Here is a 25,787-nt window from a genome sequence, read left to right on the forward strand (position 1 = left end):
GGGATTGTATCAATCCAGCTCAGAAATGTCTTCATTGGCTCCCAGTGGCGGCAAGGATCAGGTAAAGGTCCTCTGCATTGTCCACAAGGCTTTCTGGGGCCTGGGTCATCACTACCTCCAACTCTCTCTTCCTAAGTATCTCCCTTCTTGATCTATATGCTCATCCTCCTCCAACACTCCGAGGGTCAGCCGCTTTTTTAAGCAGAGAGTTGGTGACAGATCTCTTTCTTCAGCTGGTGCCTCCCTCTGGAACAACCTCCCTGCCTCCCTCAAACTTGAGCAGAACCATCTTTGTTTTCAGTAGCAACTCAAGACCTTCCTCTTTGCTTCCGCTTTCTCTCTTCCTCTCCCCTGCTAATGACCCATCTTTTCCATGCATTGGTCACCTGGCCACCCTCTGAATGTGGGTCAGGTCCCTGCCTGTCCAGATGTACCTCACACTGCCTCTTGGCCCCCCTGCATTTGGGTCTATATCTGTAGCCCTACATCCCCCTCTATCTGCAGTTATGAGCCACCCGCTGGCTGCACCCTCTGATAACTGGTACTTAGCCACCCGCTGGCTGCACTCTGTTACCTGCACTTCTCCATCCCCCGTCCCCTTTTGCATTTCTCCACTCCCCCTTTGCCCTTCTCCCCTCCCTCTCCCTGCACTTGCATGATCTGAATGACACAAGGCCTAGTAAGATCATTGTTTTGTCCTCCCTTTGTTTCCCCATCCTTGTCTTGTCATGCCTAGAAACACTGTTGTACAGGCGCATTATAAATGCCATATCATATCATATCCAAGGCCACACCTATACCCGAGGTGCGGGCTTCACAGAGAGATGCAATGGAAGAAACAGCTACTTCATTAACACAATGGATCTGATCACAGGTCATAAAAATGCCTTAAAACCAGACAGAGACCGGCAAGCTAGCACTCACCAGGCACTGCTCTCCTGGACTTCACCTTCCTCTCACCTAAGAATCTCTCAGATACATTTGCTTCTCTGAAACCCACTACTTACAAGGATGACTTCCTCCTAGACTCCCTCATTAAGCAACTCATCAGTACAGGACTTAACACACTCCCTGGTGTTGTAAACACCTCCTTCAGTGAAGGTACCTTCCCATATTTGTTTACGTCAGGTCTCAAATGACCTCCTCTTAAAAAAACATTGCTTGACCAAAAGGACTTAGCCATCTACAGACCTCTCATGAGCCTCTCGTTCATCGCAAAGCTTGTTGAGGGAGTAGTTGCGACCCAATTACCTGCCAAAATTGACCAGCTTTACCTGTTCTGTGATCACCAGTCTGCCTTCCAATCCAAATGCAGCACTGAGACTGCAACCATTCAAGGGGTGGAGGGTGCGCTCAGAATCACTGACACTGGGGAATCGTGCCTTCTAGTCCTCTTAGATCTCTCAGCTGCCTTCAACACAGCTGATCACCAAATACTCCACTGATTTCTTGCCAACAGGATGGGCTTCTCTGGAACTGTCGTAAAATGGTTTGCATCATATTTATCTGATAGGCACCAGGTGATACAGATAGGCTCATTTAGATTCAATCATTTCTTAGTGTCATTTGATGTACCCAAAGGTTCAATACTCTCCGAAATCATCTTCAATCTATACATGGAGCCCTTGGGAATTCTCCTAAAGAACCCCAAAATAGCCATCCATTTGTACACTGATGACACTCAGATGTACATTAAGGTCCATGCCCCCAGAACATTGCTTGCCTCCACGAATGCCTGGCTACTATAAAAAAAAAAAAGTGGATGTCAAATGCTTACCTTAAACTGAAAACGATGAAGACCAAATATGTCATCATCGGGTCCCCACGAAACAGCAACTTGTGCAACAATGGCTGACTTAAATGTGCCTGGAAGGATTCACCCCTCAGATGTCAAACTCTGCCAAATCCCTGGGCTTCATTGCTGACAGTAGCCTTTCCTTCCAAAAGAGCATAGCCAAAAAGACACACAACCCATATTTACAAATTAAACCCTTCATTCTCTCGAATGAGTTCCATACGGTCGTCCAAACACTTGTTATCTCAAATATCAATGGGGGAGATGCCATCCTTACTGGGCTTTCAGCTGCAAACATAACCCGCCTCAAAGCAGCACAGCAAGCTGCAGCCAACCTCATTACAGGTGCCCAAAAATTCGACCCTATCTCTCCTACACTGTGTACAGTTTACTGGCTCTCCCTCTCTGCCAGGATCATATTCAAAACGGCATGTATCATCTACAAAGCAGTCTCAAATGGAACACCATCACACTTGGCAGCTTAACTCCACACCTCTGTAGGATCTTGCACTTAACATAGCAAAACAATCAAAAGGTTGGAGTCAAAGTTTGCGCGCAAAAAGAAAACTCTTAAGGAGTCCTTCTATTGCCATGCCCCTACCATCTCGACCCCAATCCTGGTAGAGGCTTGAAAACCCTCTATCATCTTACAGTTCCACAAAAAACGATCAACTAGGCTCATTCAACAATACATGCTGAAGGAATACAAATCCGTCTCTCCATCCACTAACAATATTGCATTACTGTATAAAATGACAAGCCCAATTCTGGCACAATCTAGCACTCTGCTTCTCTAGAGCTAGGTTTGTGCTATAAGCAATAAAATATCAAAACAATAAAATAAACTGTTTCCAAGACGATATATTCATGTATGTTAATGACTAAGAAATTCATGATGCCAGATAGGCCATGGTGTTTAAAGTCTTAGCGGAAAGTTGGATCACTTTAAGCGAAAGAAAAATGCTAATTTAATGAAAATACAATAGAGTAGCGGGGTCTTAAAATCTCAGCAGAAATCATTAGTCCGTGGAAGGATTAGGTAAATGGCAAAAAGGGAGGACAAGTGCCGGATGATAAAGATGAACGGCAATCATTCAAAGGATTGGCAGAATATTATTCCAAATTTATTCATAGTTCTGCACACAAAAAAAAAACAGTCAACATGACACTACTGCTAAGAAACATGACTAAATATGAGTGGAATGCACAAGTGTGTTTACAATGCTTAAGGATGTACTGGACCAAACTCCTTCACTTAAAAACTTTAAGATAGCTAGAAAAACAATCTTATCAACGGCTGCCAGTAACATTGGGTGGAGATGAAAATCATCAGAAATATCCACAAGAGGGGTCATATCTTTTATGGATGTTGTCTTTAGAGGAGAGGGCTATCGAAGAAAGTCTGGCTGACAATGGGGTACCGTTTAAGTCCTATGAGTTTCAGGAATATCTAAGAGAGAATTGTATAGTATATAAGTTCACATAATTATATCATCCGCAGACCAATTGTGTGGCAGAAGGATTTAATAAGTTAATCAAGGATTATAACAGATGGACCTGGGCCACTGGTCAGGGTTGGAAGAAAACCGTAAAGGACAGGGTGACATATGTTTGCCACACAGTGCAGGGATATCACCTTTTGAAATGAGTAGGGCACTGAAACCTAACAGAAAACTGTGCTCACCCTTCCCCAGGGCAAGATGGCTAGGAGCAGCTATGGAGAATGCAAAATTCCATATCAGAGAGAGGCAAAATTGTAACAAAGAGAAATAGAATGAGAGGGAAGCAGTATTGGAAAGCGAAATAAGGGAAAGTGAGTTGGTGAGAGTGAAGCTGCTGTGGTCACTTAGGAAAGGGTGATGAAGTGGTCTCAACCACAAAGGATAGTTGAGTCATTCCATAAAGCTGTCAAAAATGGAGGTTGGAAGGATCTGAAACTCAAACAGAGTTGCTAAGGTTAGGCAGACGTGGAGAAGAATGTACCAATTAAGACCTACTTGTTAGCCTTAAATGCAGAGGCCCAAGAGAGTGGTGAGACGCCCCAGCCATTTTCAAGATTATTTTGTTTTTTTAATGAAAAGTGGATGTGTAGTGTCCTGTGTGGTCCCTCAACATACATCGTGGAGTGTAATGTAGAATGTAAAAGGAGGAATGTGGAATGTAAAGCGAGAGAGAGGGCAGAGAGACAAGAAGACCGTTGAGAGAGAGCGCCTTTTAAGAACTGCTGCTGGGACTTTTATATATGAAGAGATGCATACAAAAAATAAAGACACCTTAATGTGTATTTGGTGTCCGCCCTCATTTCTATAACAACCTTCTACTTGGTCTCTGAGGAAAGGTAAGTCCATCCTCTGCCATCCCCAGCCAGGGAGGTTTCCATTATACTTGTACGGTTTGCGACTTCAGCAGACAGATTTCTGTGTAAATGTTTCAAACGTTAGTCAGGCCTTTTCACCAGCAAATTGCTTCAAATGTTCTCCTGAAGTGGTAATGGAGAAGGTCTGTACCCTCCTTGGAAGTCCTGATCATCACTGCCAGGGTTTGTGGGCAGTCTTTACCACAACAATGTCCATTGAAATCTTGAAACATGTTTCAAGAAGATGGTTCCATGAACGTGATTAAAAGAATATCCTTTCAAGGTATTGGGTCTTGCACCCTTATATAATAATTGTGCCACAACAGATTGGTAATTTTCAAGTCTTCTGTAAGGGTCAGTCCTTGCTGTTCTAACAGGGGTTGTTCATTGTAATGCCAGCTCCCCGCATACCTTGCCTACAGCAGGTTATGTGGTTTGAAGGGTCTCCGGAAGGAGGTTGGCCTCAGTATTTTCATGATGGCTGGACCCTTCTCCTGTGCACAGGTCCTCTTTCTAGCTGTACCGTGCTTCCCTCCTCTCCTGTCTGCCAGAGATCAAAAAGGACTTTAGTGATTATCTCTTGGTGTGACCTCCTCATTATGTTGCAGAGAAGTCTTTATTTCAGCTCTCAGCTACTACACACCCCCAGTGGAAGCACATCCAATAGTCTGTTATATGAGTGCACATGCCACTCTGCAGCTGCCATGGTGCCAAAACACATTGCAGTGGCTGATTGTCAGTAGACAGGTCCCAGCAAGGTACACATGTGTGAACTATCCTTTTTAGTATGGAACTTTTGAAAAGAAAGTTATGTTTAGATGAGGGGGTTCACTTTCGGAGAGAGAAAACCAGCATCATTTTGCATTGCAAAAATCAAAAAAGCTCAGGATTGCACACCCTGAAAGAGGGCATACTGTCACACATGGTTCTACTAAATCAACACAGGTTTGGAGATGAACAGTGCTTGTTGCAAATATAGTTAGGGTCATGACAATATTATTGGCATTATTATAGATTGTAATGTATTTCTTGGTTTGCAGTTCTTGATGGAAGGTTGGCATAGCAGTTTAATAAGAAGACAACTGATGAAGACCAGCATAGGACAAGCATAGCTGTCAATTCCAGCTTCTAAGATTTTAATTGGTATTATCATCTTTTCTTTCAACAGACAATTGTCCATTAAGCAAAAGCAGCATGTGTCATCAAACTGCATACCAGGATACCCCAAATATAGAGTCAACTATGGTTTTTGATGTCACAAGTATATTGATGATAAGGCAAATGTCCTCACTCGATTGTGGCACACATAGGGCCGACTCTTCATCTACCTATGTATGATAAAACAGAGGCAGCCTCAGTTAGGCTCACTCGGAAAGGAGTACATTTTCCCGATGTAGAGCAGACTAGTTGGGAGGGACATCCGGTCTCACAGTGTGATCCTGCTTTCCCAGCGGTATCTTCCTACACAGCGTAGTTATACATGCTCATGTCACGTGGCCTGCTGCAATGACATCCTTTTGTTCCTTGGATGATTGTCATGGACTGAAGCCGCCCAAGACCAGATATGTAGCCATGTAAGGAAGCTTTTTGGGTGTAAAACATAAGGCATGGCTATTACGTTCTCTAATATGTACTTATATTGCACAAATGTCATATGCAAATTAGAAAAAAAATACAGGTAAATTGAACTAGAAGATGTGTTGCTCTGAACTGCATTTAACCATTTTACATGACTGCAAATTCGTTTGGAATGTTATTTCCTCAGCCCCAAACTTCAACAACACTCTTCAACCGTCTCATTAATGTACCGGTGCGTTTACATTCGCGTGCTTTTCTGTGCATTTTATAAAGCATGTTATGAATGACACATCGGACTGTTCTGAGCATCAGCATATATGGCACAGGATCACACGAAAAATAAATCAATACATGCATACATACAAACATGCATACACAAATCAGCAAAGCAGTTGGTGTTTGTGTGCTCTGTTTTTGGCTGACCTTCACCAGCTGTTTCCTTGGACGGCGTAGACAAGCAAGCACTGACAGCCTCATAGGAAGCACTCAGCCGTGTGTTGGGGTCCCTCTTTGGCTTGGGGGGCGGCTGTTTCCGCGGTGAAGGCAGGCCGTAAGCCTCATCCACGCTGTGCACCGAGTGCAGAGAAAGGCATCTGCTGGAGGAGTCTGCCACAGAATGCATCACGCCTTCCATGGCCATGGGAACGGGCACAGAGCTGGAGTGAGAGTGCGCTGGCATCCGGCTACCCGGACGACTGTCTTCTGATGCAGTCCCACCCTTGTCAGCAGTTCTGGAAGCAAGAGAAAAGACACCTAGGTTCATTTTTCAAACAATAACATGGAACATATGCATACAAAGATAGAGCTGGGCTTTGGCCCACTGTCCCCCAACATACTTTATTGGCTTTGGACATTCGTGTAGTGATCTGACATTGCAAAAATACAGTGCGTGCCACTGGCCTTCTCCTACCTGATTGTAAGTTTTGTCAACCTCAGTGAATGCATGTAGCGTTTTGTGAGAAGCTTAACATTGTCGATCGGATTCACTGAATAAATTGTTCAAACTCAGAACTAACGCATTTGATCAATTCCATCTCACACTAATTAGACATTTTGTACAAAAACAAACGTAGGAGAAATTCGCCCTGCGTCATGACGCTGTACTCAACAGCTGCACATTCCATGCTTAACGTCCATGCCTTGGAAACGATGGCAGGTGCAATGTTGATCGGAACCACAATTGCAAACTGCCAGGACTGACGAGTGGGAGTTCAGAGGTGGACACGAAAGCGAGGCCCATGTTCCATTGGGTGGCACCGGAAGGGCCCAACCAGAACGAGAGTCGAGAGCGCGTTCCTTGAAGGGACACACACCATGGGCTACACTTATTGCAAAACAGGGATCAGGCACCCTAAGGAGTGGGTTCAGTGTGCACCCAAGGACGTGGGCATGAGCTGCCCCGTGGAGATGGCACAGCCTTCGTAGAAAGTGGCCGTCACTGTTGAGGCTGTTTCTCAGTGCTACTGTTGTCCGAAGTGCAGTTGCAATTACAAATACACTCAGATTTCCCTTTCTGGGCGTTGCCATTGTTTCTTTAGCAACACATTAATAAAAACAACGCTTTAAAAAACGCATTGATATTTATGTGACAAACTTGTGTTATTTGTATTTCAATTATGCACGGTGGTTATTCCTGAATGTATGTTTCCCGGAAATAAACATTCAAAGGGAAGCATATATGCTAATATTTTAGCACATTGAACGTGTGTGTTCTACATTTGATAATGAAATGAAAAGCACACCCGATGTCCGATGTGCTCACCACTTCCATTTCGCATGGTGTACTGCTGAAGCGGAATCCCAAACCCCTAACACTCCTGGCAGGCCACCCCGCTTCAGTGTGCACTAGATGCCGTTAAGCAGATTAGCATGAACGCTGTGTGCTCACTGAGTAATTTGTTTTCAACTCAAATGTTTAATTATAGTGTTCCCGACAAAGACATGGCTACAGTTAGCAATCTCTGGGATATTTTAAGATAAGGAAGCCAGCTTGGATGCTATTTTATCTTGATGGAAGTTAATGGGTCTGGCAACGCGTGTGTCTTTTAATGCAGTTTAAAAGGCGGCAGCGGCAGAATCCCTGGGCAGCTGCCATCTAAACTGGTATATTCCACTGAGGGTGTCTGAGCGGCATCTGGTAGACAAGTTGGACCGGCCTAGGGTATCACTCAGAACTGAGGGGTGGAAAACATCCTGCATTTGAGAGCTACCCATCTATCACGTTATGTATGGACCCCTCAGTTCCTTTTCCCGCCCCAGCACTGCTCGTTATCAACCAGATTTGCAGTGGGCCTGGAGTGGAAGCTTGACTATAAAGAAAACAGAAAACACCAAGTCCCCCCTTAACCTGTGCCAACAGCATCCCTCAAAGGGAAGAACAACACATACATTGACAGTCAACATACTTTAGGCCTGATGTACACACATGTTTTCAATGGGACAGTACCACTGAAAGCATGTTTGTTAATCAGGGCCTTTATCTCCCTGCTGTGACATCATAGCAGCTGATCAGGAATTCCAAAATCTTCTGCTATGGCTTCACAGGAGTGAAACAGCTGACACGCAGCACACGGCATGGTGCGACTGAGTTTTCAACATTAAACGCATTCTGTAATAAAGGACTACACATGCAACAGGCAACTAATTCAGAATCAAAGCCACCCCACCATGCCAGTATGCATTAGCAAATTGCACACTTTTAATTAAATGACAACTGATGGTTGCTGGTTCCGTGCTACCACTGTATATGTCGAATGTATTGTAGGAGGTTAAGGAAGCTCTTTCCAAGGAGGGGCCCTTTCCAGTGCCCAAGTAAACATTTTGGGAGTGGATTTGGGACGTGCTCAAAGAATATTAACATTAAAATAAGATGACTTTGGTGGTGTCACAGCTGGATGCCGTAGTCTAAACACTGCACAATCTATGGTGGGTGGTCTGAGAATACCTGACACGTATATTTGGGAGTTTTTGAGGTTTAAAGGGACTAAAACGTTTTTTTTTTTAAAAAAAAGCGTTGACAATGATCTCATCATCTGTGGTGTGTGAAAGAGAAATCATACTGATAGTATTTGTTTTAATAAAATGCATTGACATTGATTTTGTGAATTTCTCCATATTAGGCAAGTTGATTATAGAGCATTCCCAAAGCCACTGCCTACTTTCCAACTTTAACCTCACTCTCTTTCTCTTCGTCACTCACGTTCTCACTTTAACTTTCTCCATCTCTCCCTTTCTCATTGCCTCTAATTTACTTTTTTCTAGCAAAAGTTTTTACTATGTAAATCTGTAGAAATAGTTTGACATGTCAGATAGAATTTTGATGCAATGTAAAAACCTGGTACAAGAATTCATTTGAAGTCTTAGGACATGTGGTTTGTAACCATTTGTATCCCGGTACTGTGCTAACTACCACTGATGGGTCAACCATTGAGCACTAACCAATAGCAAAGTTCACAATTTGCTCATGCTTCACTGCCATATCTTAGAGGTTGCTGGATGTCCCCTGTCTGCCCCAGGATTGTCTATTGTCTGGTTACTTCAGCCCCTCATTTGCTTGCCCATATTCATATTCCTTGATGACCTGTTGGATCTCTCCTTTCATGGGATCCTGCCTGTTTCTTTCCCCGAACCTGTCTCCCAATGGACTCCCAACACTGCACATCCAGTGCCTCTCTTTAGATCTGTGGACACTCCATCACACTGCATGTGTTCGTTTGACTTTTCCTCTTGCACTCATTATTAGAGCCCCTGGGCTCCTGGTTCACTCCAAATGTCATGGGGTACATTTTCTTGGCAGGTGACTTTATTGGCTCATGACAGTAGGAAGCCACTTATTTTGCTCAGGCTTCGAGCTTGGCCCACAACCCAATGGTACCCAGTGAAAGCCCCCTAGGGCTTTATTGCATAATTATCACCCAGGGCCTTGGGGCAGTCAATCAGAATGCTGGGACCATGGGCTGCATACCCCATTAAAGTACCTCTTTCCAAGCTGCCTGTTGTGGAAATGCCACATCCCCAATGATCCAAGCTACCTCTGTTAAGCCCTTGCTGCAACCAATGACCCCTTATGCCTCTCAACCTCCTGACATATCCCACCCTACATTTTAGCACTGGCCCTTTACCTTGGCCGGCCAAATCACTCCATCCATGCATCTCTGCTGCCCACACGTACTGCTGCCCACACGTATGCCATGGAAAAGGAGAAATTACTTTTCATAGAGTTCCCTTCACCATTTCCATGGCAGCCATATCCACTGAGTTATGTTTTGATTCACACAGAAAATGTCTTGGTTTCAAATGTTCTAATGGCAATTCCATCAATAACTTAGAATACAGGGATTTAAACGGTTCCCTGCATGTGATAACATGGGTAGCGGGGCATTACCACCAAGAACAGCCAGACACCGAATTAAATATTGCCTATTTGCTGCAGTGCAGTGAGCCACAAAACAACTTTCCCAATGGGTGATTGCAAAAGGTCAAAACAAAGAAATATGTTTTTCTGACCTTTTGGGGGACTCCTCTCCATCTGTGACCTCGGATAGTTCCTGGTGGTAAGCAGCATTCATTTGATTACGGAACCGGTCATTTTCTCTAGCAATGTCTGTAGCATTCTGGATGACCAGCGCATCGTAGACTTCTAGTCCCATATCCTCCACGTTCTGCAAGAAGCCATCGATATAGGTAGCTTCCTGCTGCTTAATATTCCTCTTCTGTAGCATTCGTTGGCGGGCAAGAAATCCTCGTACAACTGTCATAAGGTAATCAAATATGAGCAAGTCAAGAGGAGTAAGAGGCAGTCATTCAAAAGACAGTTCTAATCTGAATTCAGTTTAAATACTCAAACAGTGTTCCTGGGAATTGCAGCTTTCACATTGGGGGATCTGTTCCAAGGTAACTATTTCTCCCTTTTATTTATCACAAGCAGGTGTAGCCGTGTTTCGCACAGTAATTCCTTCTTCAGTCCTAGATTGAAGTTTATTTAATGTACTAAACCAATGCTTCATTTTAGACAATATTTCTAGTCTTTCCTGTTGGAGCTAGTGTGAACAAATTGTCTTTGTTTCCAACTCTGGAGCAATCCACATAAAGCTGACCATGAGAAAAGCATGACTCCCGTGAATCTGTTACAGTTACTTTGGGGGTCATTACGACCCTGGCGCTAAGGGGTTAACAGCGCTGTAAAAGCCTGCGGCGCCGTTAACCCCTTAGCGCCTAATTACGAGGTCCCTTTGCGGGACCCGACCGGAATGGCTTGTCTGGACCAGCCGTTAAAGTAGGGACCTGCAAAGGGACCTTTGAGGTAATTACGGTACCGCAATTTGCGGTACCGTAATTACCGCATTCCCCAGTCCCATTGAGCCCTATGGGGCAAAAATGGGAATGGGGAAGGGCCAATGTTCAATGCGGAATTGCCGCCCCGCCAACCTTGGAATGGGGTGGTAATTCCCCATTGAACATTGGCAGACTTGTTACAACACCGGCAGCAACCATGGTGCAAAAAGCGCCATGGTTTAGCGCTGGTGTTGTAATGAGGGCCTTTGAGTTGCAGCATTGAGATTGTGCAGCAAAATTATTGGTGTCCTGATCTACAGCCGAGGCAGCAGCAACCTCAACAAAAGTGCCATATGTGAAGGACTGAAGCGCCAGCGCTTGTAGTGCCGTACCCGTATGCATACGGCTGAAGCATGTAAGCTGCGTACTGTTGAGATGGCATACATTCAGCAACTTCCATGGAATTAAGTTTCTGTAATTATCAGGAGAGAATCGCCACGATGTGATGGACATCATCATTGTGGACATTATTAAAGAGACATGCACCATTTCCTGTTACCGCATGACTTCAGAAGTGTGTGACGCTAATGTCAGCTAGAATGCTGATAGTGTTGAAAGTTTAGGAACAATGAACTGCTGAAGTTTTCATTAACTGCTGAACTTTAAGAACATTGAATGCAGAACTACGGCAGAACGGTGATGCTAAAAGCCACATGTCAGGGGCAGACATTGCAGACCGATGAAAAAATAATTAAATCCAAAAAAGGTATATTTTATACTTGTTATATTGTCTACACCATGGAATCTACCCACATGCCAAATTTCAGGTTTGCAGCATGTTGGGAAGTATGCTGGACATTTCAAACAGACACACAGACATATCCACGTATTGCAGACCGCACAATTTAGAAACATTTATATTTTATACTTTTTACATTGTCTACACCATGGAACCTACCAACTTGCCAAATTACAGGTTTGTAGCATGTTGGGAAGTATGCTGAACATTTCGAAGACACACACACACAGAGATATCCAAGCAATGCAGACCGCTTACAAAAAAAGCTTTAACAAATTAAAGAAAAACGCATATTTTATACTTTTACATTGTCTACACCATGGAACCTACCCACAAGCCAAATGTCAGGTTTGTAGCATGTTGGGAAGTATGCTGAAAATTTCAAAAAAACATACACACACATATCCACACAATTCCCTTTTATAAATAGAGAGATACTCCTCCAGGAAATCCTTTTTATGCACACATGTTGAGCAAGCCCTAAGACTGCAAGGATCATGACAAAATTCCATTGTAACATGACAAAACATAATCGCATGACATTGCATTGTGATTAATAGGAAATTAAAATGGATACATATCTGCTTTAGGTATGTGTATACCACCTTTCATAGGTTTATAGCATGTTGATTTGCTGTTAAATGAACATTTTGAGTGTGCCTTAGTTGTAATTGGCTGTCCTTGCTGTCATTGTAATGGAAAGAATCACAGATTTCTCAGGCTCGACACTATTCTAATGTTTTGTTTGAAATGTGTTGCTCTTTTGTGTTAAGGACTATAATGATTGTATAATTTGCAATGGTGCAAACGTGTTTGGTGTCCTTTCATCTTGGCATGAGGTATGTTGCATTTGAACAGGAAAAGTAAAAGAACACACTTAACTTTATTCAACATGAACCAACATAATGCTGCTTAATGCTAGATTGTCAGTTTTTTGCATTAAACGTAGAGAGAATATATTCCAAGTTTCTATGTTGCATTCTTAGTATCATTTTCCTCCAGATGATGGCCCAAAAATAAAAGAAATAGCACACAAACAACATAAACCAACGCTATCTCATGTTGAGGTGTTACTGAAAGCTTTCTTGAAGTGTTAGGAGTCAGTCCCCATTCAGTGTAGGGTTCCCCAGAGAGCCTGCTTGTCCCCAGTGTTATCTAACCTCTACATAACGCTCCACGCTTCTTGAGGAATCAGATATATTTTTTACAAACTATGTGGATGACACGCAAGTAGTTCTGGAAACAGCCAGGGACTATGCACAGGATTCATCCAAAATCCTTCATACTTACAATTTCATAGAGTCATGGATGTCTCAGAACGGGTTGTGCCTAAATGGAGAAAAGATGGAGTTTTTGATCTTTGGTGCTTCACAGGCACGATCCAAATTGAAACCACTCTATACAAGTGTCACAATTAACAACCGCAACATTCCAGGTCAGAGCACACAAAAAACGTTGGGCACTTTCTTTGAATCTTCTTTGAATGCTGATGCATACACCAATCAGTTCAGCAGGAATTGCATTTACTTTCTCCGGATGCTAAAAAACATCCAGGCCCTTCCATACTGAAAGGAACTGTGCCACTATTGCCCGTGCAACCATTTTATCATGGTTGGATTATTGCAATGCTCTGCTGATTCAGGGAAATACCACCGGCCTATGGAAATGCCAAGTCATTCAAAATGACGCTGTACAGATTATCAAGAACATTCCGAGGAAGGAACATATCTCCAATTACAGGAGGGACCTCTGTTGGTTGCCAGTGCAGGACCGCATCAATTTCAAAAGTAGGCCCCTCATTCGTCGTTGCCTCTTTGGGACCGTCCCGCTCTATTAGAAGTCCTTAGTCTCCCGTTACTCACCGTCCAGATCATTGCACTCCTCCAACCTGGCACATGTCTGCTGCCCTGTTTTTTAACACGCTTGTGGCTTAGTAAGATCCTACCCAGTCTGCGCAATGACATTTTGGAATGCAATCCCACTTAAACTCAGACTTGAAGAGAATACAAGAGTTTTCCGAAGGGCATTAAAAAACCCATCTTTCTAAGTAAATTGATCCCCCAATTAGTTAGGGGGCCCATTAGGATCTTGAACGTTCCTGTCTCTATATGTTTGTCCACGAGTGTAATTGTGAGCCCTGATGCCCGCACGCTACCGGCGTAAATTAAATAAATACATACATAAATAAATAAATAAAATCGAATGACTTCACAGAGCATCCTGATCTAAAAGGAAATAGTGTGCAGCCTTCGCTTGGACATTGCGCAGCGGATTCTATGAAGACAAAGAAACAAATCGGAAGGATTCAAAGGAAGATTGGAACATTTATTGACAAGACATACGCCTCTGAAAATAATGAAAGAATATGAGTAACAGTCAATAAAAAACATAATCCGTGGGCTACACGGATATTGACTGCTTCAAACGGGAAAATATGTTTTGCAAGAGTGGTATAACTGGCTATTACTATTGGCACCTACATACCCAGATCTTGTAAAATACTACATTATTCAGACTCGACTTTCCAATTCCTCACCACTGTTGTCTGCTTTATATCGAGAGACTGTCTCCTTCTCTTGAAGTTTTCCCTGGTCTACTGCCCTACATCCTGCTCCAAACCACAGTGCATACACACCTCAGGGTTGGAGATATCTGGTGGGACCACCCCACGTCTTGTTCACTGCAAGTTCATCATTGCATTCTACACTCCTTCTGGTCTGTTGGATCCTTTCCCCAAATACCTTGCAGCAAAGTGACTCTTGAAGGAGCAGAAGATGACAAGACAAGATAGCACTCATTAAAAAGACAGTTGTGATTTATGCAGTGCATTTCAGATCTTGAATGAGCTTTTGGTGACCAGGCAGAGCTGTGCATGACATGTCCACAACTACCCAGGGAACAAAGCCTAACAGACTAAGAAGAAAGTGAAATTAGCATATGGGATACCCAACACCAGAGGAGGTAATGGTAGAGGACACAAAGGCACTGCAAGGCAATGCCATTTCCTTACAGTAAATGAGGGTCTGCTTGGGCCCATAAGGAGCCATTCACTTGGGTGGCAGTACACAGATGGGTTCCTCTGCTACTCAGCATCAATCTGCATGGAAATTAACTGCAAAGGAGGAAATGATGCAACTCCAACAAGACTGGTAATGTGGACAAACTACTGCCAACTGTTATTACCTAACGTCACTCCTTGATCATTCGCACATACTTTATAAACTATGCAGAGCCTGCAGGTGAGGTTCTGGTTTAACCTTTATTAATTTTGAATTCCTGTAATGTCTGTTGCTAACAATACCCTTGCTGAGAAAGTGCGCACCTTCCCCAGCCCTTGTTGATACTCCGCACTAGTTGGATTCTCTGCTCCCCTCACCTTGTTCTTCCGCCTATGATTATCAAGTGCTCCGTTGCTTCTCGAAGCTCGGTCAATGCTCAATAAAAACCCTAACAATAATAATAATAATAATAATAATAATAACAATAATACTGATCTGCTGTGTCTCTCCCTTTATAAATGACCAAAATGCAAAGTGGTATCAGCCTCGTAACCAAGGCTAGCTGACCACCTTACATCTGATAAGTGGCAACTTGAAATCTCTGTAAACTCCAAAAACAAATCTCTTTTTTGCATGTCAAACAAGCAGTTATCAGGAGAAAATGGAAAAGACAGCTTTAAATAGTTCACTACATCTTGAACGCAGGTGCGTATTTACTATAGTCCATAGCAGGGTTTTGTCTTGAAGATGCAGATGCAAAACGCGTCTCAAAGTACGCAGAGCCAGGATGCCAGGATGATAATAAGTAATGATAGCCCAGCAAAAGACACTGTTGAGGTACGTGGCTCCACGTGCTCACAAACAAACGAAACACAATAATCGTCCTCAATCGCTACGCCAAAGGGGGAGTGAGCCTTCTGTATAAGCAAGCATTGGCAAATCCAATTGATGTAGCGGTGTAAATGAAGAGGAAATGCTCTTTGAGTTTGGACATTTTGGTGGAGCAAAGCGCCACCGTACGGCCAAAATTAATGCTACAGGAAAAATAAAGGGGGTTGGAACCAGAATATCTCCTTCCACCATAGCCACTAAAATGGGGATGTTCAAAAACCTTTCATCCAATCAGGAGCCTACATGTGAGAGGATCAGCTAAAAAAACTTGCTGATTTGGTACTAAACACGATGGAATTGCCTTTGCTCTTTGGCAAACACAAGACATATGCTTTTCTTCCAGAGATTAAGGACAAAAACTCTGTGAAATATTTAGAGAAATGATCTGTTCAAACATGACCGCCAAAGCCTTGCATGCAGCCAAATGTCCAAATTAGTATGTTTGCCATGTGGATTGTAGACATGTTATTGTTAGGGTGAGTGCTGTGACAAATACAATGATCAGAGAGCCCTGTGTGAATTGCATGCTTATAAGGGTTTCCTGCTTCAATAACTATCACAGTCATGTTTCAAATATACAATTTTCTAGTCATTCTTATGTTCTCACAATTCTCCTGATTTTATGCAAAATGTTTCTAAACCACGCTGTCTTATTTTTCCCTTACTCTTTCTCAGAGGTTATTTATCGGCAACATCAGGATCTTTTATTTACTCCCAAATTAAATTGTTTATATATTGAGTATGGTAACTGTCTCTCAGATGTACATTTCTCCCACTTCTACACAAACGTGCAGTAAAGATCACACTACAGATTACTGTACATATTCACTTTCAGTACATAAGGACACTACTTAAAATAAGCAGCTATAAAACTGCTCAATTATTAGGCCACTCAACCCCAGTTTAGGTTTAATCAGGGACATTGACCATTTGCATGATACGAGTTCATGTGATTTCCTATGAAGACATCTGTTGGCCATCGGCAGAACAGCAGACTTTCCAAAATAACAAGACATTCATAACATGGACAAGAAAGAAAGCAGTACCACCGACAACATACAGATATCCTCAGAAGATATGACTTCAAATCAACAGTCCACTCTGACACAGGAGAACAGCTAATCTTGTATAGTCATCGCATGAATTGATATCCTCCCACAGTGGAAGCATTTGTTTTCCTAGTTAGTGTGTCTCATTCAACAACTCCACACAACTGTCCACACCACTACACCACCATACTCCTCCACCACACAAACCTTCATATGACTGCCACACCACCTGACTAGACCACCAAAACACCCATGCCACCCACACCACCAGCACTGAACTCCACCATACCACCACATCACACAACAGAACACCTCATCATGCAAAACCACTACTCTACATCTCAACAGCACAATGGCACTACACATCCACACATCACACCACATCTCCCCACCACTCTAGTGCTCTCCCCCCCCCTCTCTCTGATTCTGGGGGGGTCCATAATTCACCAAAATATGCCCCATGCTTGGCATGTGCGTCTGCTGTTTCATTTCCTTTCGAGATATAGTCATCTCCATTAGCGTGTGCTGGGCATTTAACCAAAGCTATCTCTTGGGGGTCATTAATTACTTCAATCAATTCTGCTAGCAAGAGGGCATGTTGTACTGGGGTGCCATCAGCTCTTCTAAACCCCCTTCTCTGCCATTTTATCAACCCGGAGAGCACTGTTGATGTTACATATGCGCTGTCAGAATATATAGTAACTCTTTTGTCAACACTTTCCTTTAGTGCCAAAATCAGCGCAACCAATTCCGCTGCCTGAGCCGAATAATGCTGCAGTAATTGCACGCATTTTACCGGGACATACATCAAATCTTCTGTCATTTTTACTACTGCTGCCCCAGTTCTCCTTATCCCATCACTTTGGTCAATTGTGGACGAACCATCAATGTACAAAATCTCCCCCCCTTTAAGTGCATCCTCCTCCACTTTCCTTGTGCTGGAGTACATTTCAATAGTCTGTGTGCAATTGTGAGCATAATCAACTTCCTCAACAACTTCCCCTATGAATCTGGCTGGGTTTATGATACTGCATCTGACAATTGTCAATTCGGGTCTAGATAAGATGATCTCATAACCTGATGCCCTCTGTGTGGTTAGTGTGCACTTAGGCTTGTTCAAAATTGCAAACAGCGCATGCTCCACAAATAATGTGGTGGGGCACCCCATTGTTATTGATGATGATTTCTCCACCGCAAATGCAGCTGCGGCGAGACCCTGTTCGCAAGGGAAATGTCCTAGCATAAAAGGGTCCAAGTGACCGCTGTAGAATGCTATTGGCTTGTGTTCCATGCTAGTTTTCTGCGTCAATACTGCTTTCATTACTGCTGAGTCGCAATGTGAAAAGATGAAAAATTGATGTTCGTAATTTGGGGTGGCTAGTACGGGAGCTGTGGATATGGCGTGTTTCAACTCATCAAACGCCTCCTTCATTTCTCTTGCCACCCCAATGTCTTGTCCCCTTTTTGTGCTTCTCTCAATGCCTCGAGCAGGGGTCCAATGTATGAGCTGTAGTCGAAAACCCATGCTCTGCAGTAGTTGCATAGGCCCAGGAACTGCTGCAGTTCCCTCACAGTTTGTGGTTGTGGCGTGTTGGATATGGCTTGTGCTCTTTGTGGTGCAATCTTTCTTCTGTGCTGGGATATTAGTTGACCAATGTATAGTACCTGTTCCTGACAGTACTGTAACTTTTCCTTGTCTAACTTGTACCCCTTTTCAGCCAACACTGTTAGCATTTTCACTGAGTCTTCCCTGCACCTCTCCTCAGTTGTGCTGCAAATTATTATATCATCAACATATTGCAGCACTGTACTTTCCAATTAAATTTTTCCCAAATCCATCTGTATTACTCTATTGAAAATTGAGGGTGACTCGCAGCACCCTTGTGGTAACCTTGTGTGTTTCCATTTTGTATTCCTGTATGTGAAATTTGTCAAATCTTGTGAATCTGGGTGCAGAGGTATTGAGAAAAAGGCATTTTTGAGGTCAATCACAGTGAACCGTGATGCGTCTGCTAGTATTCCACATAGTATCATGGCTGGGTTTGCTGCTATGGGGTATTCTGCCTCTACAATGTAATTCAAGGGCCTAAGGTCCTGGATAAAACGCCAAGACCCTCCTTTAGCCTTGCACACTGGGTACACAGCCGTGTTACATGCTGACTCTGTTGGTGCCAAAATGCCATTATTTATCAGGGCCGTTATGGTTTCGTATATGCCCTCATCTGCCTCTTTTGATAGTGGGTATTGCTTCACTCTAGGTAGTATTGCGCCCTTTTTCAACTTTATTTTTACTCCTCCAATGCTCTTTATGCAGCCCACGTCATAGGGACTGGTCCACAGTGATGCTGGAACCTTAGCCATATCTTCCTCGTAAAATGGTACTGGGGTAGATGCAGGTGCCTCGAGTGCCATAGCCATTTTCAGTGCTACTTGCTTGTATGTTACTCTTAACCAGATGTCTACACTCATCATAAATACCATCTCTCCTTCTCCCCTGTTTTCTGAAAAGATCTCTTCATCAGACACCTGGGTGAGCCTGCATCCCTCAGCCAGGGGTATCACTGCTCTCCATGCTCTCCCTTCCCTGTCTTGGGCATGTACTGCAATGTAATCTGCAGTTGCTATAATGCTCTCGATGCTCACCGAAATCACCTTCCCCTCTGGTTCACTAGCTGGCATCTCAGGCCTGAACAAATATGCTGCTGGCCTCCTCCAAATCTTTCCTTCTATTCCTGGCATCCATGCAAATGCCTTGTCTGTTCCATATTGGAACAGCTCGCCATCCACAGGCTCAGATCGAGCTACTGTCTGGCCACAGTACGCTTGCAGTATTTGTTGTGCAGCAAGCATGTTTATTCCTTGTGTGGAGCAAATTATGCCATTCTCCGTGAAGGAGATTGTCATATTTAACCTGCTCATTATGTCCCTTCCAAGTATGTTCACTAGCGACTCCCTTGAATACAGGAGTGGGACAGACATGTCATAATCTCCTATAGATAAGGAGATGTTATCAGTAAAGGAAACCAACCCTCTAGCCCCAGAAAATACTTGGGTGTGCATGGCCTCGCCTGACATTTTAAATCTACCCTCCCTTATGCAGGACCTGGTTGCCCCTGTGTCAACAAGGAAGGAGAATTTTTTGTCACCTATCGCTACCTCAATGCGTGGTTCCTCTGCACTATTAGTTGTTATCGACAGGATGGGAATGGGACACACCAAGAATGTCTGTGGGCTGTCCTATTGTGGGTACAGTGACTGACCGCTTCCTGTGTAAGGGTTGTGTCCCAAGATAGTCCCCCTCCCTAACTGTGTTTGTTGCAGCGGTGTATCGATGGGGGTCAATTTATGGTCCTGTATTTGAGTGAGCTGTTGTACTGGTTGCACTTGGTGTTGTTGTGTTATTGCCACCTGCTGCTGCGGTGGTGAGTATGTCTGCAACTGTTGTTGTGGTGATACTTGCTGCTGCGTGTTGCTCTGTTGTGTTCCCTGCAGTTGCTGGTAACCCTGCTGATCCCTCAATGGCCCTTGTGGTCCCTGTTCCCCCCAGGCTGGTGGGGTGGATCTCATTCTACATGTGCGTGACATGTGTCCTAACATTCCCCAAACCCAACATACAGGTGGTTCCCTGGCCTGCCATGGGAAACTCTCTGCATTGTCTTGGTACCCTTGTTGCCCATTGGGGTAGTAACTCCGAAAACCTCCCCCTTGCTGTTGTGCAGGTTGGCCATATCCCCTCTCTCTCATCATTCCGCCCCTTCCCCTGGTGTTGTTATAATATCCATTTCCCGGTAGCATGTACCATCCTCCTGTGGGAGCCGTGTATGGTGGGGGTGGGGGCATTTGTTGTGTTATAAGTTGTGGTGGTTGTGTTAATGGTGCTATTTCTAGCTGTGTGGGATCTTGTGGAGCCACTACTTGCGTGGGGTTTGGTGTCATTGTTGTCGGTGTAGTTATTAGTGCTCCTTCCATGGTGTACTTAGTTAGTTTCTTCTGCACTAATTTTGCCTCCTCTGCTTTCCTATCTTCTTCCTTTTGTTTCATCTTTTCTTGCCACATCCTACAGTGGTGTACTATCGTTAGTTGTATTTCCGGCCAGCCCTTAGCTTCCATTCCCACTATCTTCTTCAGTTGTCTTTCTACTGCCCCCGGAAGCCCTTGTACTAGTATGTGGTAAAAAATTGCCAGTGTCTTGTCCCATTTCTCTCTAGTTTCCATGCGCCACTTCTCCTGAATCTCCTGGATATAATCAACAGGATCTTCATTCTCACGCATCTTGCATGACGTAATTGCTCCTATATCTGATGTGTCTGGATACTGCACCCTCAGGGCTTGCCATAATGCATGCCTGCAGTTCGCAAATGGCGCCCCATCATGTGATGTGTTTGTTATTGTAACTCTGGGCAATCCTGCCCTCTTCCAAATGTCATCTGCCGCGTCCCCCAATATCGATATTAATAGACCCTTCATGTCTCCCACTGCTAGTTTCTGTCCTGCGGTGTGTTTTTCCATCTCGTATATCCATTTCCCCGCTCCTCCGCTTAGTGATGGGAGCCTGCACTTTATATTCTCCTTATCAGCATGCTTCCAAGGGACGTATTGTGGTCTAACCCCTCCCCTCTCCAGTAGTGGCATTAAATTGTACCCCATCTGTCCCCCTAGTTGTCGCGGGGTGGAATCCGTGTACTCCTCCTCTTCCTCTGTGTCAAGTAAATCTGCTGCCATATCCATATTACCGCTGCTTGTCGTATCTTCTCCTTCATTTCTCCCCCTTCTCCTATTGCTCTCTTTGTTTACTGCAGGTGTGTGTGTCCGTTCTTCTTGCCTGCGTCCTGGGAGGTCTCTGAGCCTGCCGATGTATGGGGTGTGTTCAGGAGCGGGTGTGGGTGGGCGTGTTGGGCGTAATGATGTGGGTGTAACTGCATGGGTTGGTCCTCCTGCCACTTTTCTTCCCTGCTCCTCACTTCCCTTCACTTCTTCCTTCTTTTTACAGTGTGCGTGTAATGTACAATGTATCTAAGCTCTCCCTACCACTGCTTCTTCCTTCTCCCCACACCCCCTCTTCTTCTTCACTGCAAAATTCATCCAGGAGCGACAACCCCCAATCTGTCCTTTTCCCCCTAATTGTCACTGTTTTTAAGTCTATTAAATCTGTTCCTTCCTGTTCTCCTCTACCAGTTACTCCCCTTTGCGCTGATGTTGTAGCTACTTCTGCATCCCGACGCACATATGTTCTTACCCCACTCCCCCCTTTCCTCTCTCTTCTCTCCTCTTCCTTCTTTTCCACTATTTCACCACCTATTTCCCCTCTTTTCTTTTTCAATTCCTCCATCACCTCACTACTTACCTTCTCTAATATCCTTTCTTCCTCTCTCCTCCTTTCCCATTTCTCTCTCTCCCTTTCTAATATGCTTGCTATTACTTTACCTTCTTCGTATTTCCTGGTGCTCTCGGAGAGTATTTTCTTCTTCCATAGTTCCATTTCCTTTTCTTTCTCTTCTTCCTCTCTCTTCCTGTCACGCTGTGCTGCTTGGGATACCCTTTCTGCTATTGCCTTCATCCTCTCCGCTTCCCTCTTCCTTTCTTCAGTTCGCTCCTTCATTCTCTCTAACTCATCCCTACTTTCCTTCCTTTCCCTCCTTCTTCCTCGTGCCTCTTTCTCGAGCTGCTTAATCAGTGCACTCCGCTCATCCCTTAATTCAGCCAATCGTTCCTCCAACATCTCCTCCTCTTCTTGTGACAGCTCTCCGTGTCTCGTGTTGTTCTCCTCGCCTCTTATTCCAGTGCTACCCGCGTCGTCCTTATTCATTCTCCTCACCACCTCTTTTTCTTCTCCTGTTAATGTCCCCCACAGCTTTAAGAGCACCTGCGCTGCTACCCACTCGTCTTGTCCTATGTTTGAAATGGGCTCTTCGCTGTTCTTCCCTCCCTTTGTGCGCACCTGCGTGCAATTCGGACCTACCGTGCTTGTCACCTCCCTCCCCCCCCGGTAGCTACCTGTAGCTGTATATGGTGGAGGGCTGTACGTTGGGTTCGAGTACCCCTCAGCTGCCGTCAGTTGTTGCCTTGCTGCCTCTCGTAGCTCCGTCACAGGATATAACCCCCCTTCCTCCTTTTTCACTACCTTCGCTAGGGGCATATCTTCTGTCCCTTCCTTTTTTACTTCTACTTCATGCACAGTATCAGGCTTTTCACCCCCCTTCCTGTCTTTTCCCGCGCACTGTGCGCTACTGGTCACCCTTTCCCGTTTCCTTCTTCCTCCTTGATCTCCTTCCCCTCCTTTGTTTCCTCTCTCCCCTTCCCTTCTGTCGTCCCTTCCACAGTGAACATTCCGGTTGGCCCTGGTCGGGATCCCTGGAACATCCTCCACAACTTAAACACCTCCGCGTGATGTGCCAACTTCTTCCCTTTGTAAGTGTTGTGTATGTGTGTCAGTAGTGAGTGTTGGACGTACGGGTCAAAACTGCCGTTAGGCGGCCATGGTGTCGTCATTTTGTTGTCTGTTCCTTGTGTCCATTCTATGCTATATTTGATGAGTTTTTCCCTATGGGGTGACAGTGTTTTACAAATATGCTTGAGGGGGGTAGTCAGGGTGTTTCCCACTCTCCCGATCCCAACCCGTATGACATGGTTACACTGTGTTTTAGCTCCCCTCAGTACAGCCGTCGCTACATGGCCCCGTAGATTGGGGACTTTCGACCGTCCGCTAAAAGTGAAACAGCCAAATATAACAATTACAAATATACAGTCCTTTTCCTCTGTTTGTTTTCTTCATTGATACAGTTGGTACGGCCCCCTGCGGCCACGGCGCACGAAGCCCCCTGTGGCTGCGTGCCCTGTGTGACGTGCTTGTACAGCCGCCCCACTTTTCCCACTCCTCTCCTTCTTCCACCTCACTCAGCGTGGCCGGCGTTCTCCGTGCACGGTCACTTCCCCCTCTCCACCTTTCCCATATTTGGGGTGGCCGGCAGTCTCCGTGCACACCCCCCACCTCCGTTTTACTGCCCTTGTCCTCAGTTTACTCCCCCACCACCCTTCAACAACGCGGTGTGGTCAAGGTGTCCTATGAAGGCCCTACGGGTGACGTCACCAACCTCTTTCAACTACTACTGGTAAGATCTTTACACTTCAAGAGAGCACACAATAAGTTTTAACTTCTTGTCCCCGTTAACCCTACAGCTGTCCTCTTGTTACGCCCGGAACAAGGTAACCGACAATACACTCTTATAATCGGACTGTGCACACTGCGTCGCCTCGTGTGTGACACGCCCCTCGCCGGGAGGGCTTAACCAGCCAATTATCTTCCGTACTTGGCAACAATCTAGCTACCTCCTACAGGAAAACATCATCTATCTATCGAGTTTCACTGCTCGATCAATAGGGATCCTCATCTACTCATTGATCGAAAACGCCAATTCGTAGGAAAGCCACACACACCCCCTCTACAGGTGGCCACGATCTAGACCAATCAGTGTCTACGAGCAACCGCACGTGGTGCCTTTCCGCTCCACCCACCCTGCTACCGTGACGTGGTAGAGGACGGCCCTCGTGCCTGTCCCGTTACCGCTCACTTATCTATCAACACGAATTGATCAAATCTTCGCCACACACCTTAATAACACCTCCCGCCACCCTTATTACAACTCCTCCCCCCTCCCTCACAATCTCACATTGCTTTTTCGGGTGTGTCATACTCACCAAGTTCTCTTGATGTGGGGCCGCTCGACTGCGTGCACCCCTCCAAGCAGCTCGCCACCTCCCCTCGTCTGGACCACGTCTGGACACTCGCCAACCGCGGGCGGGATACTTCTCAACCGGCTCCCGAGGGCCAATATCCGGATTGCGCTGTCCGGTCTTCTCGCAGTTCTGCGATGGTCCTGTAGTCCTCAAAAGGGGGCAGCGGCAGAGGGGGCCGTGCCGCCGGGCCTCCTCGCAACGAGAGGCCATGGAAAATAAAAACTGAAAAGGTAGACCCTAAACAGATCTCAGCAGTGCCTCCAACTTGTCGGGGTGATTATCCCGGAGTCGGCTGAGCCGTCCGCGGACCTCCGGGCTGGGAGGCCCCAACTCCTCCCGTGCTTCCGTGAATGAGTATGAGACACACACAAGGAGCAAGGTGGTTCTGCTGTTTATTATAACAACGGCAGGGATGGGTCTTGGATTGTACGCGTCCGTCCAGACTCTCAATCTTAGTGGGGCTCGCAGGCCCTTTTTACAGCAGTATGATGCGCTACTTGCGTCACCTGGGAAAGTTAGCAAAAAACCTATTGGCACGTCGGATTGGTTCCCCGAGTGGTAGGGTTCGTATAGGATACATATAGAGAAGAATATTAGTGGTTAAGGATGAGTCAGGTGGTATACTTGGGCTGTCCCTACTATTAGATACTTGGAAATCGTTACAAGAAGACCCCGGATGATTGGCTAATGTTAGTGGCGTCAGTGATGAGTCCCCCCATGTTCTGATTGGTCCTCTCGCGAGCCCCCAAGCCTGGGACCATCGCCGTTCCCAGCTCGCGGTGTACCTGTCACTAGCAACAATGTGTAACTATGTGTTTGTGCAGACAACGTACGGGTCTGCTCATAGGCTTGTGAGCAGGTCGTTCCCATCGTCGTAGGTGTCCATCTTGCCGCTTCGCTGTTGCAACCTGTGTCTCAGACGTGGGACCCAGGCGACTTCTGTCTCGTGGGTCTGGCACCTTGTCAGATCGGCTTGGTCACGTGTGGAGAGACTGTAGCTGGAGCGGAATCCTGCACATTTAGAGTTGTATTTCGTTTCTGCATGCTTGGCTTTTCTTACAGGTGTAACCTTGGCGCCAGCTGGTAGCATACAAGTTGCAGCATCCTGGCCTTGGCTATGAGCTCTCGCTGGGGCACGTTCTGCGTTATCAGCACTTGTATTCTTGCTCTGAGAGAGTTTTCATGATGAGGCTCTTGCTTGCGGCCTACTCGGGCCTAGTTCATGGGTGGTGATGCATAATCCCTGGTACGGAGACTGCGGTTTGACATGGCGTCACAAGCAATGTTAGGTCTACATGATGGGATCATCACA

At 45.2% G+C, this 25,787-nt stretch overlaps 1 protein-coding gene across 3 annotated transcripts in view; it reads right to left on the reverse strand.

Moving 5' to 3' along the window:
- Positions 1-25,787, reverse strand: part of MYO16 (myosin XVI) — a 3,167,675-nt gene that overhangs the window by 330,779 nt on the left and 2,811,109 nt on the right. For all 3 annotated transcript variants that reach the window (XM_069636567.1, XM_069636564.1, XM_069636566.1), the window contains exons 30-31: positions 10,236-10,479; positions 6,153-6,460 (exon numbers count right to left, since the gene is read on the reverse strand). In XM_069636567.1, coding sequence (XP_069492668.1) covers positions 6,153-6,460; positions 10,236-10,479 — 552 coding nt within the window. The remainder of the gene's footprint in view (positions 1-6,152; positions 6,461-10,235; positions 10,480-25,787) is intronic.

This window comes from Ambystoma mexicanum, chromosome 7p (genome assembly GCF_040938575.1).
Source record: "Ambystoma mexicanum isolate Mex_15411 chromosome 7p, UKY_AmexF1_1, whole genome shotgun sequence".
In the NCBI taxonomy this organism is placed as follows: domain Eukaryota; kingdom Metazoa; phylum Chordata; class Amphibia; order Caudata; family Ambystomatidae; genus Ambystoma; species Ambystoma mexicanum.